This window comes from Drosophila navojoa, chromosome 3 (genome assembly GCF_054131105.1).
Source record: "Drosophila navojoa isolate 15081-1374.11 chromosome 3, UAZ_NAV_1.0, whole genome shotgun sequence".
Lineage (NCBI taxonomy): Eukaryota > Metazoa > Arthropoda > Insecta > Diptera > Drosophilidae > Drosophila > Drosophila navojoa.
Window position 1 is genome coordinate 15,567,368 of NC_142891.1, and position 14,138 is coordinate 15,581,505.

General features: G+C 37.0%; 2 protein-coding genes across 2 annotated transcripts; both read left to right on the forward strand.

Annotated features, from left to right (window-relative positions):
• Positions 1-3,841: 3,841 nt before the first annotated feature.
• Positions 3,842-4,442, forward strand: LOC149091774 (uncharacterized). The gene has a single exon (XM_089257144.1). The coding sequence runs from the start codon at positions 3,895-3,897 to the stop codon at positions 4,351-4,353; it is 459 nt and encodes a 152-aa protein (XP_089113270.1). The 5' UTR covers positions 3,842-3,894; the 3' UTR covers positions 4,354-4,442.
• Positions 4,443-6,491: 2,049 nt separating this feature from the next.
• On the forward strand, positions 6,492-7,258 carry LOC108649980 (uncharacterized). Its single transcript, XM_089257143.1, has 3 exons — positions 6,492-6,718; positions 6,773-6,790; positions 6,845-7,258. The coding sequence occupies exons 1-3, from the start codon at positions 6,556-6,558 to the stop codon at positions 7,150-7,152; spliced, it is 489 nt and encodes a 162-aa protein (XP_089113269.1). The 5' UTR covers positions 6,492-6,555; the 3' UTR covers positions 7,153-7,258.
• Positions 7,259-14,138: the final 6,880 nt, after the last annotated feature.

Genomic DNA, 14,138 nt, shown 5'->3' on the forward strand with positions numbered 1-14,138 from the left:
TGCTCTGCTGCCGTTGATAAATTTTCATTAAAATCCAAATAAAATCTCACTTGACACTGAATTTTGAAAATATTTTGTATTTGATGCGGATGCAAATGACTCTGCTGAAATCGTGAGTAGGAATTTTTGTGGAAGCCGCATTCGATTGCAAATACTCATGCGTATCTATGTGAGAAGTGGCTGGGGGACTTACCTCCACAATGCACTGCACAAATCGATATCGCGAATACTCTGCTGTGAATTAAGCCTTCCAACTGGGTATGGAATTCCATATACAAATAATTAAGTAGTAATAAAGAAATAAATAAACTTGTATTATTATTATTATTTTATATTTGTATTAATATTATTATGTTTATCCTATAAGATTTTCACTGTTTAATTTATCATCGAATCGTATTCGATTACAAAATGCTCTATATTTTAAGAATAATATAAAAATTAAAAAAATAAATAAATAAATATATATATATATATATATATATATATATATATATTTATTTATTTATTTTTTTAATTTTTATATATATATATATATATATATATATATATATATATATATATGTATATATGTATATAGATACATTTTTATATATTTTGTTGACTATATAATCAGTTTTATAAGGAGCCAGACTAATAAATTTGCCTCAAAGTCTGATACTTCCGCCGACCTAAGGCATTGCCTACTCGAGTTGCATTCACTGTGCTGAGCATTCCTGTTCGCTGAGGTCTACAATTATAACGACGCTGATGCAGGCGCAGTTAATTACTTGAGGAATACTGAGAACTGAGAGTCGAGAAGTCGATTTCTCATTCATGATGGCCAATCGACGAGTTCGATGTAATGATAAACGCTAAACGCTCCCACTATAAATAAGCTGAAGGGCTCGACATGGGTCAATCAGTTTACTTGCTACCGGCTAAAAGTTCAGATCAGTTTGATAATGAGAGTTCTGTTTGTGCTCGTGCTGTTGATTGCTGCTGCGGCTGCACTGCCTCATTTCGGTGGTGGGTTCCGTCGTCGTGGTTTCGGTGGATTTGGTGGATACGGTGGATACGGAGGCGGCTATCGCAGGGGTGGTGGCGGACGTGGTTTCCGTGGTGGCGGCTCAGCCGCAGCTTCAGCCTCGTCAAGTGCATCGTCAGGATTCGGCGGTGCTGCCTCAGCTTCTGCCTCAGCATCGGCTTCGGCTGCATTCGGTGGACGATTCCGCGGCTAAATTCGAGCAGTCGGAGCTTAATACTCTAACATTTGTATAAGTTTAATATGCGTATGCAGTCAATAAATAGTTGTTTGTGCTGAATACTCAACTCAATCTGAAAATATATACAAGTAGTACTATAGCTTTGTGCTGGGGGTCTAGCTTGAAGGGAATCAAGTTTCCATATGAAAGATTTGAGCATATAGATAAACCAGAGTATTAGCTCATCTAAACATCCTGAACTGACCGCGAATCTATATGGAGCTTTTATATCTCGGTTTTATGATAATACCTGAAACTCGTCTCAAAATTATAATTCCTCTGTTGACATTGGGAAGTATAACTTTTTCGCTGATTGTTTAGATTTCTGGTTTATTTCTATTGTTTATTTTTCTTTTTGTTTATCAATTACGAATCGTAGCCTATAAGAGCTGCATAAAACGCCCGTTAATTTCGGCATATATGTGAGCAGAGCAATTAAAATATTCGCACATACAAGTTTCTAGCTACGCTTCAGCTAATGCTCATCAAACCCGAAAAGGGGTCGAGATAGACGACAATGCGATGAGGTACTGCGGAGGTAAATAATGAGTGGGATTTTCGATTTTTAGTAAAGAGAAGAAAAATGTATATATGTATGTACTAATATACTAACAAATGATTTTTATTCTGTTAAAAATTATAATTGAATATAATAAGTTTTTTTCAGTTATATTTGTTTTTTTTAGAAATCTTTTATATTATATAGATAAAGTACAAATAGTTATAAAAGTTTTTAATAATATAGTAGTGGAATAAAATTAGTAGCGATTGCCGTAGTAATAAAATTCGTATCAGTGGAGGCAGCTGTAGAAGTAGAAATAAAATAGGTAATAATAGTAGTAGCAGTGAATTTTTTAGAATAATAAATAGAAGTTGCAGAAATAGTAGTGTAGTAGTAGTAGTTGTAAGAACATCAGTAGAAGCGCCAGTCGTAGCAGTACGAATAGTAGTAGAGTACGAAATACGAGTAGTAGTAGCAGTAAAATAGGATACTATTAGTAGAAGTACGATTAGTAGTAGTTGAAGAACGAATAGTAGTAGAATACGAAATACGAGTAGTAGTTGGATACTAGTGGTATAAGTACGAGTAGTAGTAGTAGTAGCAGTAGGAATATTAGTTCAAGTATGGTTAACAGAAGAGTAGTAGTATTGATAATAGTATTGAATTGTTACGTATACAATCTATCATATATCATGGCAGAATGACAGTCCTTGCATAAAGCTCGCAACAGAGAATATTAGTTATCTGTGGATCATTTTGGAAACGTGGCTTAATTTAATTAAAGGTTATTAAATTTGTTTAATAATATTGATTATTTTGGAAGATTCCATACGATTTCACGATATTAAATATTGCATATTTTTTGGAGCCCAATATTAATATTTTGCCATATTATTAAGTTCGTACTCCCGAAAGTATGGCCACGACAATTTTATTATTTGGCTGCCAATTCAAATTATATAATACTAATATATCTGAGTGTCTCACATATAGAAAATCAATGAAAGGTAACATTTATTTTTAGGCTGATCAAATTTCGAAAGTAGCTGATAAATAGAATGCTAATAGAAAAATAAATATATATTGGTTAGATATTATAGGAAAAAAAAAAACAACATAATTATAACTTAGTTCATTATGTGGCCAGAATAAATTAAAATAATTTAAAATATAATTAGCGAAAAAAAAAAGACAATAGAAAAAACAAAACAGAATTCAAATTAAGGAAAATAAACAAAATAAATAGATTCCTGTTTTAGTTTGGCAAGCGTTTATGGTCGACAGCGTTGCGTACAGGGGTTCAGCGAACTGGTTCACAAGAGTTAGCTTATATGGATATAATAGTTAAATGATCTATGTATTTTGTGATAAAATATTGCAAAGCAATTCTAATTCTAAATCTACACAGTAATTATAGAGATTGTATATACTGGATGTACCCAAAATATATCGGCTTAGATTTAGTCTTGAATTAGTCGAGCTTAAGCTTTGAGCTGTTCTGTAAGGTGATCAAGAATATGCTCTATTCTTCGATAATTAAAAACTAGATATCAGATTATATTAACAAAACTGAGATTATTGTTTGTTTTGGCTATTTTTGTTTTGAAAGCTCAAGCGAACAAAAGTCTAGAGCAGCGTGGTGCGAGGGGCACGCCCAAGTTTGAGTATCAATAATATTGCTGGCCGAGGGACTAATTAAACAGTCGATAGCCAACCGGTTGATGTGCTTCGGCGGCTGGACGTAGAGTATAGGCGTCATGTCACTTATAGTCGCTTATAGTCTAGCTAATTGACAATACTATTATAATTCGTTTTGATGATCATTTGCCGCTTGTTGTTTTTGTTCTATATTTCGTTTGGCTTTGTTATTGTTGTTATTGTTGTTGTTAGCACTGAAACTGAAACCGAATCTGTTAATCTGTGAATGTGACGTTACGCAAAACCAATAAAGTATCTCTCTCTCTCTCTCTCTCTCTTCCCTCTTTCTCGTTCTCTCTCTCTTTCTGTCTCTCTTGTCTTTATGTCATCACTATCTGCGGCCGGCTGATTGGAACTGAGACCACGGGATATCCCCGGGACTGAAAGGTATAAAACCTGCCGCCCGACAATCTCTGAGCTAAGTTTGTGAAGTCAGCTCGAAGCCTCATCATGAAACTGTTCATCGCTCTGTCCGTGCTCGTTGCCGTTGCTTCGGCCCTCCCTCAATTTGGTAGAGGTGGGTCAAGTGCCAGCGCCAGCGCAAATGCCAATGCACAATCATTCGGCGGTAATCGCGGTGGCGGATTCGGTGGTCCCGGATTCGGTGGACGTCCCGGCGGATTCGGCGGTGGTCCTGGATTTGGCGGTGGATTCGGCGGTGGTCCTGGATTTGGCGGTGGATTCGGGGGTGGTCCCGGCGGATTCGGTGGACGTCCCGGCGGATTCGGTGGACGTCCCGGCGGATTCGGCGGATTCGGCGGTCCCGGGCTCGGCGGTGGATTCGGTGGCGGCAGCAGCTCAGCGAGTGCCAATGCCGCAGCCAACAGTAACTCTGGTGGATTTGGTGGCTCCAACGCCAACGCCAACGCCAACGCTAATGCCAACACAAATAGTGGATTCCGCGGCTAAGCCCTAGATTATTAGACAATTAATGTAATTAAAATAAATGAACGAGCTGACGAATGGGAATAAAACAAAACAAAAATGGAGGAGTGAAATCCGAATGTCTGTTTCAATTGATTGTATATGTCCATCCAGATATCTATATGGATTCATTATTTGTTTGCAATGTGCTCATGAGATTGGCTTGTTGCTGATGATGTGTAAATGCTTATTAGATTCTGCTCGTGTAAGAAAATGTATGACTATGTTAGTTTTTATAGGATCATTTTGGCACGAGCTCTTAATATACTCTGCTTGCATGTCTGAAGGCATCCTTATTGAATGATTTTCTTTGATATATAGAAATAGATATATAAACATCTATTATATATAAGTATCTCTATGCATCTTATTCTTATTTTTTTTTTTTTTTAATCACTGTTGATTATCTATAGAGATGCGATAATAAATAGATCAGGAGAAAGACAGATAGGTCTTTACGCCTAATGAATACTAATATCGTATCATCAATAGAGTACTAGAGTACTATAATCACATCAACTGACAATTTTAATGCATTGACCTACTTAAATTCGGCAAAATGTTTAGCTTTAACAGCCTTCTAATTAGACTTATATATTTTCAGACAGAGAAAAAAATCTTTACAGCTGGACCACCAAAGCTTCATTTCTGTTTTGATGTTACTCAAAAACTTCCAGAAAACAAAATACCGGCATTTCAGCCGCATAAATTTAAATAATTGAATGCCAAACAAAATAAATACGAAAACAATAATCGAAAATAATTTATTATCTATATAATTGTATTCGTGTTTTGTTTATCAGCTAAACAACATTTTACGCTCGGTATTGTAGTGCAGCTCATTTGAATATATGGTTTATGTTCTTGATAATTAAAAACTTGATAGCGGATTAAATTTGCTGAATCAAATGATTACAGGCCTGTTCTTATACGTTGAGCTCCTCTAGAAAACATGGGTCTAGGGTATAATAATTATTGGCAAACGTATGTAACAGACACGGAAAGACGAGTCATTATATAGGATATATATATTTATCATTATTATTATTCCCGGGGCAGACAATATTGTTTGAAGAATAAGCGAAAGGGATATAAAAATTAGTTTCATCAAATTAACTCAAAAAAAAAAAAGAAAAAAAAAAAAACGCTCCAATTTCTTATCAGCTCAACAAGCTGCCTTGACTAAACCGTTTCAATGTTTTATATGTTTGAAGGGACCACCTTGAACTTTGAATTTGAATGTCATATTTATGCTCTCAGAATGAAATATAGCTCTGATAACCCTATACTAATTATATACATAATATGTAGGTATATGTCTAACACAATAAGCTGGGTATCTTCCAGTCAAGCATGGTCGATAAGAACACTTGTATTTGTTTGGCAAGTCGGAAGTCAAATTAGATTCAAGTCCGTGTGCTTCATGAACCTTGATCAAATTGCGGTGAAATCAGCAATAAAACCTCTGTTATCACATCAAAACTCCAGTTAGTGATATAACTCTTATCTCGTACGCCAACATCAGGGTTTTAGCATATAAATGGGCATTAGCCTTTGCATATTTTGTCTTTATGAAACAAGTTACACATTTGAATATATGTATGTATGTTTGTTTGCCCAAAATAACGGAAGGGCTCTGTTCCTATGATTGCAGGAAAAACCGGTGAATCGGCTCAGTCGTAGCAAAAATATGAAATCATTAAAGATCACTTATACAAATATCATATATGTCTGAGATATGGCTAAAAAAGTATTACAATAATTCTCTTCTGGCAAACATTTAAGGCATAAATAAAGAAAAGTACCGAAGCTAAGTAAACTTGCAAGTCAAGCTGAAAAAAAAAAAACATTAAAAATCGTAATATATATACAGACAGTCCATAACCGGTTCGAGAGAAACCCAGACATTCAATATCTATTTGCCCAAAGAGATTCGCACACTTTCCTCCGCCGCACAATTCAATTTGATGAGCTCGAATCTGTTCGCGGCAGTTAATTCCATCATAATTTAGGCGCTTAGCTGTTTTGTCTACTTTTCTGATTTTCATCTGTATGTAACTATGCTAATTGATATCGTCGTCTAACGCGGCTAGATCATCCATCGTTTAGTGTTATAAAAGGCGAGACGCTCGGCTTCTGAGCATTAAGTTTGTTAGCGGATTTCGAACAGTTCGGACAAGCAGCAACATGAGGATATTCGTTGTGCTTAGTATTATTCTGGCCGTGGTGGCAGCTGCACCACAGCGCCAAGGAAGCGGTGCTAGTGCCAATGCCGACGCCAGCGCCCAGTCGCAGGGCGGACCAGGCTTTGGCAAAGGTCCAGGCGGGTTCGGTGGTCCAGGCGGCTTCGGTGGTCCCGGTGGCTTTGGTGGTCCAGGTGGCTTTGGTGGACCAGGCCGTCCAGGCGGTTTCGGTGGTCCAGGTGGTCCAGGCGGCTTCGGTGGTCCAGGCGGCTTTGGTGGACCAGGCCGTCCAGGCGGCTTCGGTGGACCAGGTGGTTTCGGAGGTCCCGGTGGCTTCGGCGGACCAGGTGGTTTCGGAGGTCCTGGTGGTGGTAGCTCCAGTGCGAATGCCAATGCTGATGCCAGTGCCACTTCCACTGGTGGCGGTGGTCGTTTTGGTGGTGCCGGTGGTGCCAGTGCCAGTGCCACCTCTACGGCCAATGCCAATTCCAACGGCTTCGGCGGCGGCGATGCCAACGCTTCCTCCTCCTCCAACGCCTCGGCCAAGGGCGGCGGCCTCGCCAGTGCCTCATCCAGCTCCTCTGCCAATGCCCGCGGTTGAGCCTCAACCAAACGACATCCTCAGAGCCCTGCCGAATTGAACAGATTTTTTAAAGTGATTTAGTCTATTTATATTTATGAAATAAATATACATGAAAAGAAGAAAATGCTCTTATCTTATTTCGAGTTCAAGAACAGAGTATTTCCGTTCGATTCTCGGGCTTTTTTGTTGTTATTCAAATGCTTTAATTTCCTAATGTGATTAGCAGCAAGATGTGAATTTTTTGCATCTCTGAATATCCAGCTTTCATTCTTTATAATGTGATGTTTATATATTGAAACAAAAAGAAAAGATGACTTCATTCATTTTTTGGAGATGTCTCCCATCTTATCGCAACCTATGTCATAAGCATAGCCTTGTATATTGATCGAAGCTGCACTGCGCCACATGTCACAAAATTTACTAATTACAATGGTTTATTCACAAATGTTCAGAGAATTTTGGGTTTTCCGTAGACACATCAAATAAATAATACAAAAAAACTAAAAAAATAATCCAAATTTTCGTAGTTTTAAATTGTTTGCAAATAGTTTTGCCATTGCCGAATAGAAGATAAGAAAAGTGTCCAAATAGTCTTAGCCCAAGATATTGTCTAGTCCAACCCTTAAAGTCTTGTGTTCTTTAGAGAGAAAAGAAAGGGTGCTATGAATAATTTGATTGTAATCAGCGTTTTATTGGCCACGCTCCTGTCCGTTTACTGGCTAGGGTGCAATGCCGATGAGACTGCCGTTGTGAACACATTCAGTGGTAATGAGACAGCACTGCCCCTGGACGAGCATATCACGGAGCACAAGAAGTTCGTGGAGCCGCGGAATGAAGATTCTTATAGGAAGCGTAGGCCATCTAAGCCATCTAAGCCATCTAAGAAGAGAAGGAGAAATGCCGCAAGTGCATTGAGCAATGTTTTTGCCCAATGCTTTCAAGGGCCGCCGACTCATTTCGCTGGATTAATTATCATGGTGCTCTCTGTATCGGCAGCTCGGTTGCTCGTCCAATGATGGTGCTGTTAATAATACAATTTACGAAATTTACAATTTATGAAATTTACAATTTATGAAAGTTATGAAACGCATATGCTTTGATATAAAATTACATTAAAATTTGAAAAGCAATTTGTCCATGTTTTGTCTTGTTTAAAGTCCTTTTATATTTATATTTAATGGTTTTGTGGTCCTACTATATGACCAATTAGTTGGCATGGCGCAAATGATGTTCTGAGATCTCATCAACATCTCATTATACAGATCATACAGATCTTATCAATCCATTCATTCGTTAGTTTTGCAAGCTTTGTTCGAAAGTCCGAATCAAATAACCCTTGGGATTTAATTCACATTTCGTTTACATCAAGGCGAAAAGCTTCAGACTCCAAGCATCATCTGTTCAGTTATGAAACACCTAAAAATTCAACAAAATTTTAAGTTTCCATAGAATATATTTATTTGTTAACATTTTTATATGTTTATGTATTTATACACGCAAATTTAACAGTTTCGTAACGTTTTACCATGCGACTGTGTATTGTGATCGCCTTCTTCTTGGCGGTGCTCGCTGTCATATATTTTCAAAGCCGTTTGGCTGACGAGGGAGGCAGCTCCTCGACCGCTAAGAAAGGTGGCTCCGGTAATCGTGCCCCGCCGAGCAATCAGGCCAAAGGTAACCAGGGCAAGAGTAAGCAGGCCAAAAGCAAGCAGGTCAAAGGCAACGAGTCCAAAAGCAAGCAGGCCAAAGGCAATGAACACAAGAAGCCAGCAAAACAGGCGAAGCAGCCACCACCAGCTAAAAAGTCAGCGAAAGCGGCGAAATCACCATCAAAGCAAACCAAAGACACCAGGGCGAGACAAGGAAGAGCCCAAAGACCACCAACGGATAGGAGGAACAGGAACAAAAATTAAAATGGCTGTGTAAAGATCGAAATCGTTGACTCAGTTCTCAAGAGTCCCAACTTTCTACAAACTGCATTGACCTTAATTCAACTGACTGATTCCTGGGCAGCCACTCGAAGCCTCCTTTAATTCTGGTGGATATCTATGCTCGATTCCTCAAACTGCCTGGCAAACAAAGCGCTTCCAAACCGAAGGCGTTACGGCAACACAAACAAGAAGACTTCTAGCATTTTAGCTTTTTAAACTACACACATATGTTTTATAATATTTTTTGGCAATATATTTCATGGCTATTCAATCTTTGACATAGATATGCATTTGAACAAAATGCCGTAAGGCACCTGAAAATTTGCCATATATAATGGTTGTTATCCTCATCTTTTGAATATACATATATATAAATTCATCTGGATATCTCCAATTTCTTAGGCAGGGCAGAACAACCAATACTCTATATATGTGTATGGAAAACTGTAAGCATATAAATATCAATTTCTTAATATATATGTTCTTGGTCAGTCAATGAGTATTCTGCAGTCGTTCATACTCGATATATATACATATATGATAAATTTTGAGTTGTTTTTTTAAACAACTTTATTAAATTTTTGCTAATGCACAGAGCACAAACGACTTAATTAGATATGCAGCAGACAACACACAAAATACACTTTGCAAAATAATTAGTTAGATGTGAATATTTCAAAAGGATATCAGCTGACTGAATGTAGATTTCGATATATTTTGATCTTGTCCTATACATTCTAGATATTTTTCTCTTCGAATTTGTATTTTGCTTTTAGCTCCAACTGTCGACAAAGAAATGTGAGCTAATAACATTGTTTATTGACATGTTGAACGCGCCCATTGTTTATAAATATTATGTTCTCACTAATGATGCAAATTGCTTAAGCAAATCTAATCGGCAAAACGGGTTCTACTGCTCTGCAGAAATGCAAATCTGTTTTTGGCTATCTCGCAAATTATTATTCTCCCTAATATTCCAAAAGAGAAGGGTATATTGGTTCTGCCAGACTTTTTTCGGAATGAAAGAAGCAGAGGATAACAATATGCGGATTATGTACGCACAGGCACCATTCTAATTGTAGAATGCATTCTTTGGGTGCAGAACATCCTACAGGCGTGCACTCCCGATTTCAGTGGCTGATTGCAAAGAATTGTCAAGTGACTGACTGACTCGCCAAACTTCCACAATAAACGAAATGTTTTTAATTAACGCTATTGTTTCGTTTGAGGTGTTAGAAGTTTAAAGTACAAAAATTATAGACATCCTCGCAAAGACACAGTCTTACGACATATTAGAGACAATTACGTCAGTCGAAACTGAACAGGACTTAATTCTCATTAAATTTCGATACCTTTTCAATAAGACGAGATACAATTATTATATAATTTGACTTAGACTCTTCCATGACATTTTAAAACAATCAAGTCTATGACTTATCTATCTATATATAATGAAAATGCCTTGATTTATATGACTATTTCAATTTTTTTTTTTTTTTTTTTTTTTAAATGAATAAGAAGATAAAGTAAATTTATTACTTTATTTATTTATTTTATTAAGTGTAGAACCGGTACAAACAAAAAACAGAACCATAACAACACAGGGACTGAGATTTATTAAAATTAATTTTTTTTCTTCTTATATATATAAATTATTGCTCATAAATATGTGGGCAATTGCATAAATTATATAGTTTTCTATAAATATTATAATTAATATTTATATAAATATTTTTAAATATACATATGTATATTTGGAGATTTATGTATATTAATTTATTCATTTATGTAATATATATTTCTTTTAATTGTTTCTATCAAAGTTTATAGGTAAAGGTAGACCTAATGAGCCACATGCACTTAGTGTCGTTAGATGGATTTCCCCCTTTGTCATCAAATCGTCTATAGGTATTTGTACCTAGTGCTAATGATTAACTTCATTGATCACACGTAAAAAAGGTCTGTTGATATAGTAGTTCTTAATCGCTTCGCTTAAGATAAGTAACAAAGACAAGTTAGAAAATTCAACTTTACGGTAAGCAATTGTTTTTATTCGACAGTTTTCAAGACATTTTCTTAGTTATGATTAGCCCCTACGACGGCCGCCACTGGAAGATGCATTGGCAGATGCATTTGCGCTAGCCGAGGACCTGCCGCCGCCCTGGGATACGGCGCTGGCGTTTGCGTTTGCTGTGGCGCTGGATCCACCATCACCGCGGCTGCGCCTTGGTGCTGCCTGAACTGCCACCAGTGCAATCAGCAGAAGAACGAACAGCATGTAGAACTTCATCGTTGGGATGTTAATTGACAAATGCAAGATCACCTGCCGCTTTATATAGCCAGCGGCGAGCGGATCAATCGGATGACTGGTTTCGTGACACGTTTACCGTAATATACAGAGCAAATGAAAGCAATTAACGAGAGTAATAAGTATATATGCGTTAGTATATAGAGTATATACCGTATCGTATCCACAATGACGTTTAGCACTACGACAATTATTAAAAGCAAGGTCCAAGTGCTAAAAGCTCCACCGCTGCCGTTCCACTTTATTTTATTCAAGTCGACTTTTGGGTGCAATCGAAATTGTTGAAAACCTGCCGAAGCTTAAAGACGAAACATACAAGTACTGTAGAGAGAGATAGAGAGAGAGAGAGAGAGTGAAGGTGTAAAAGAACAGGCAAGGCAAGAGTCAGTGGCAAAGAAACCAGGAATCAGTTGCTAAACCCGAACTAGACTGCTGCTGTTAGCTAATTAAATAAAAAGAGTTAAGAGTTCGATTGGCATACTGGTTACACTTGAATAATAAATTAAATATCATCCATACAGTTTAACCTAAGCATCGCAATAACAATGGTTTTTTGGTTCTTGAATTTTCAGCTGCTGCTCGAGAAGTTCTGGATCACTTTCTGTTTTTATTTAGTGACATTTTTTTAGAGACATGAGGTGGCATTATTGATAGAGGTGATTAGTGGATTAGTAGATGTGGTTTGAGTTCAGGTGCACTGATTTTTGTATTTCTAGTATTTATTTTATTTCTTCAACTGGAAAAGCGCAACTGGAAAAGCGCAGACAAGACCAGGCAAGAGCTTTCTGGCTAGTTGAGAAATATTTATTTTATAGCAGACAATTGGGTTTACTCAAATATTTCAAAACTTTTATTATTTATCACAATGCGTGCTCCGTTGACGGTGCTGCTGCTCGTTAACCTTCTCGGCAGGCGCTATTGGCTCATGCTTTATCAGATTCATTGGATTGTGCTATTCTACTCTATTTCCGTAAAGCCGACTTTTGGGTGCTGTCAAAATTGTTGAAAATCGAAGAAACCTTCTCAGTCAAAGTTGTCTGACTTATTTAATGTTTATAAAATACTTTTCATTATTTATTTTTAAAAAATTTATATTTTTTTAATTTTATGTTTACTTATTATTTTTATATATTTAATATAATTTAATTTTAATGTCGTAAATGCAATAATTTCGTATCAAAGTTGATGAGGGTACGGCTAAAAGAAAGAGAGATGCAGGAGAATGGGATAAAAAGAGAGCATAGCCAAAAAAAAGCCCACTTAGAAAACTTCTCTGAATTTAATAGGCAGAGAGTTTGTTTAGTTCAACCAATTCTCTTAACTTTATTTCACATGTATATTTATTTCATAAATATATTCTTCTCTTATTCATTCGTTCAGCTCACATTCTTAACTGATTAATAATCGCCCGAGTTAATGTGTATCAATTTAAATTGTTCGATTAGTCAGCTGGTATAGAGAGAGAGAGAGAGAGAGAGAGAGAGAGAGAGGGAGAAAAACCCGCTTAGCTGGAAACCTTCAATCACTTCTGCTTCTTCTTCATTATCAGCTACATGGCCCGCACTTAACATGCATTTTAGCGCCTGTCTCAAGTTCGAATGGAAATGAGTTCGATGTGTTTATTTATTTTATTGCCCACTCTTTCGAATGGAAACGTGATAATCATTGCTAAACCGAAAAGCCCTAAGTCAACTAATCCAGTACAAATAGATCGCTCGTATGTTTATCAAAATTTTAGTACATATATGTATATTGAGATCGATTTATATATCCATCGGCGACAACGATGAATGAATGTGCGTTGTCAAACCAGATTTGCAGCTTCGATTTCATAGACCAGTCTCCATCCACGTGTCTGCATCAGGGCCCCAATTGGCATCTGCGTCTGCGTCTGCGTCTGCGTCAGCGTCTGTTCATGCCGGAACATTAAAGCCCAAAAATGTATGACGATTACTTTGGCTAATGCCGGTTTTTCAACACAGGTGGGCAGCATACAGTTTCGCTGGTGGGTTGACTGAGAGCAGTGCCCAAAATGAGTTTGCTAAGCTGCTGCAGTTCATGGCAGTGCTGCTATTAGATACCCTGTATAAATGGCAATGTGCTAGAAGAGCTAAGGAATGTAAGAGAGAGAGAGAGAAATTAATTAATTTATTTAGTTATTCCACTACTAGAATCCCAGTCTATGTCTACGAGTTAGAAGAGCTTAAAGAGACTAAAGTATTTAATTTAATGATGATATTTATCAGTGAATATGCTTTAAGTGGCATTTTAGACATATTTATTATAATTTACAGCGATGTCTCAGATATCTAACAATGTCTCAAAATGATACTAAATAATTAAGTAATTATAGAGTTTTTAATTATGACTCAAAATGTGTGAAGCCAGTTAGTTAATTGGTCAAGTGAACATCTGTTGAATCTTAATTCACTCTTCCGTGTTTATCTCGCTGAGTGCACTGCACAACATAAACTTCAACTAAATATCAAAGTAAACTTATCATAATATATTTGTAATAAATAATACACCAGTAAACAGTGGCATGCCCAGAATTTATACTTTAATTTACAACTAAATGCTTGGCTTTTCTCTAGTTAGGTAATAAAACAAGTTGGCGAGTTCAATATCTGCAGTGACACATACCGGTTGCCACACCTCTACGCCTTCTCCTGCCTCTTGAGCTATGCAGCGTATTCAAGCTTCCAACTTGGCCGATTCTCTCGACGGTATGATGCCATTCTTTTTTGTTTATTTACGATCACAAA

Bases quoted from the DNA above. Each gene is read 5' to 3' on its own strand.
- LOC149091774 (XM_089257144.1), top strand. From the start codon at position 3,895: ATGAAACTGTTCATCGCTCTGTCCGTGCTCGTTGCCGTTGCTTCGGCC.
- LOC108649980 (XM_089257143.1), top strand. From the start codon at position 6,556: ATGAGGATATTCGTTGTGCTTAGTATTATTCTGGCCGTGGTGGCAGCT.